This window comes from Propithecus coquereli, unplaced genomic scaffold, assembly GCF_000956105.1.
Source record: "Propithecus coquereli isolate 6110/MARCELLA unplaced genomic scaffold, Pcoq_1.0 Scaffold141, whole genome shotgun sequence".
In the NCBI taxonomy this organism is placed as follows: Eukaryota; Metazoa; Chordata; class Mammalia; order Primates; family Indriidae; genus Propithecus; species Propithecus coquereli.
This window is the reverse complement of record NW_012138414.1, coordinates 83,563-85,460: the sequence shown is the minus strand read 5'-3', so window position 1 is coordinate 85,460 and position 1,898 is coordinate 83,563. Positions and strand designations below refer to the sequence as shown.

The 1,898-nt window shown below is 70.5% G+C and overlaps 1 protein-coding gene across 1 annotated transcript in view; it reads right to left on the bottom strand.

Annotated features, from left to right (window-relative positions):
* Positions 1–1,539, bottom strand: part of DSP (desmoplakin) — a 39,008-nt gene extending 37,469 nt beyond the window's left edge. Inside the window, exon 1 of the mRNA XM_012639618.1 lies at positions 943–1,539. Coding sequence (XP_012495072.1) covers positions 943–1,149 — 207 coding nt within the window. The 5' untranslated portion in view covers positions 1,150–1,539. The remainder of the gene's footprint in view (positions 1–942) is intronic.
* Positions 1,540–1,898: the final 359 nt, after the last annotated feature.

Here is a 1,898-nt window from a genome sequence, read left to right as displayed (position 1 = left end):
CCACACTGTCCGGACCCAGGGCCGACCCTGAGCCGGCGCTCTGCGATCAAGGCACCGGGGGCCTCCGGCGCTTTTTAAAAAAGGAGGAAACAAAGGGCTCACACACGGGGCCAAAGGTGCGTTCGCGGGCGGGAGCTGCGCGGCCGACGGGGGAACAGTCGCCTCCCGGCCGAGCTGCGACCCCCGGGCCCGGCGTCCACGCCTGCAGCAAAGCTTTATTTGGGGGACTGGAGAGGCCCAGGCGGGTCCTCCTCAGGACTGGGACACGCAACCTTCACACAGATGCCCTCGGTAGCCGAGTAGCCCAAGCACCGGCGCGGTCGTGGTATCGGGGTGACCAGGAATTCGGGGTGAGCTGGTAGAGACGGCAGAGCCCGGAATGCCACTGTGGCCGCCAAACAGGGCCGGGTCTCCCGCTCCTTTACTGCCTGACTTTTGAGTAAAGTTAGAGAGGCTGGGTTTTGAGGTCGCAGCCCCGCCTCTCCTGACCTCCTACCTGCCAGCCCGAACAAAGGCCACGGCAGCCCGGCCCCGCAGCGCGGGGCGCAGCGGAGAGCCTCACCGGCCGGGCCGGCACCCCACGCGCCCTCCTCGGCCCCTCGCTGGCCCCTGCCACCCGCCCGAGCTCGCGGGAAGGGAGAAAGGTGGGACCGAGTTGCCGCTCCCAGAAAAGGAGCCGCGCCCGTGCCCGCACGCGCCCACACACGCGCCCACACACCCACCCGGGTCCGCGAGGCGCGCTGGGCGTGAGGACACCTGGGTCCCGCTCCCAGCGCTGCCAAGACATGCTCTCGTGACCTCGGGCAAAAAACCTCTCCTCCTGCTGGCCCCGGTTTCCTCGTCGGCCGAGGAGGGGCCCTCCCGGCCCGAGCTTGCTAGGATTCCGCTAGAAGCTGGAGACGCGCAGCCGGGGCCCGGAGCCCCGCGTCTCCGGCCGGGTACCCACCAGTAGCCGTCCGAGTTCTGGTCGTTGGCCGTGCAGCGCCGCGAGTAGTACATCCTGGTGGTGCCCCCGCCGCCCCCGCCGCCGCCGCCGCCGCCGCCGCCGCCGCCGCAGGTCACTTCGTAACGCAGGTCGGGGCCGGACTCGGCGCGGGTCATGCGGCCCAGCGTGTTGATCCGCGGGTGGGAGCCTCCGTTGCAGCTCATGTCGGAGGGCACTCAGGAGAGCGGCTCAGCGCCGAGGCATAAGCTTGGCCCGCCGGCACGGAGAAGGCGGAGGGGGCGCGAGGACGGGCGGACGACCAGGAAATGGGGGCGGGGGAGTGCAGAAGTGTCGCGAGGACACGGCTCTCCGCCGGGGCGTCCCGGCCGAGCGAGCGGGGACGGCGACTGGCGGGGGCAGGAGCGGGAGGAAGAGCTGTGGCTTGGAGGGCGGCGAGGGCGCAGAGGAGCTCGGTCGGGGCAGGGTGTTGGTGTTGGTCGGCGGGGGCGCGAGTCTCCTCCCCGCTGGCACCGGGCGCCCAAGCCACACCTGGCCGGTTTCTTCCCAGGGCGGGGTGCGGCCGCCACCCCTACCCGCTCCCCCGCGGTGTCACCGACGCGCTCGGCCGCCCCTCCCCACCTGCGCCCGCCGGCGGGCGGCTCCGCCCTGCGCCCCTGAGGCTTGAGCGAGGCAAGGAGGGGCGGGGTCCCCGCGAACCGCCTGCCTGGCGCGGCGACCGCGGGGAGGACGTGCGCTCGCGGGGAGGACGTGCGCTCGCGGGGACCACTGCGCTCAGCGTTTGGGCAGCCCTGGCGGGGAAAGCGTGGCCCGACTTTTGAGGATTTCCTCGGTCCCCGGGGAGGAAATAAGCTGGAATGGAAGGGCCACTTGATTGGACAATTACTTATTAAACATTTACTTTTGTTCATCCCTGGAAACGCTGCCAACAGAGCTTCGAATGGAAACACGGTTG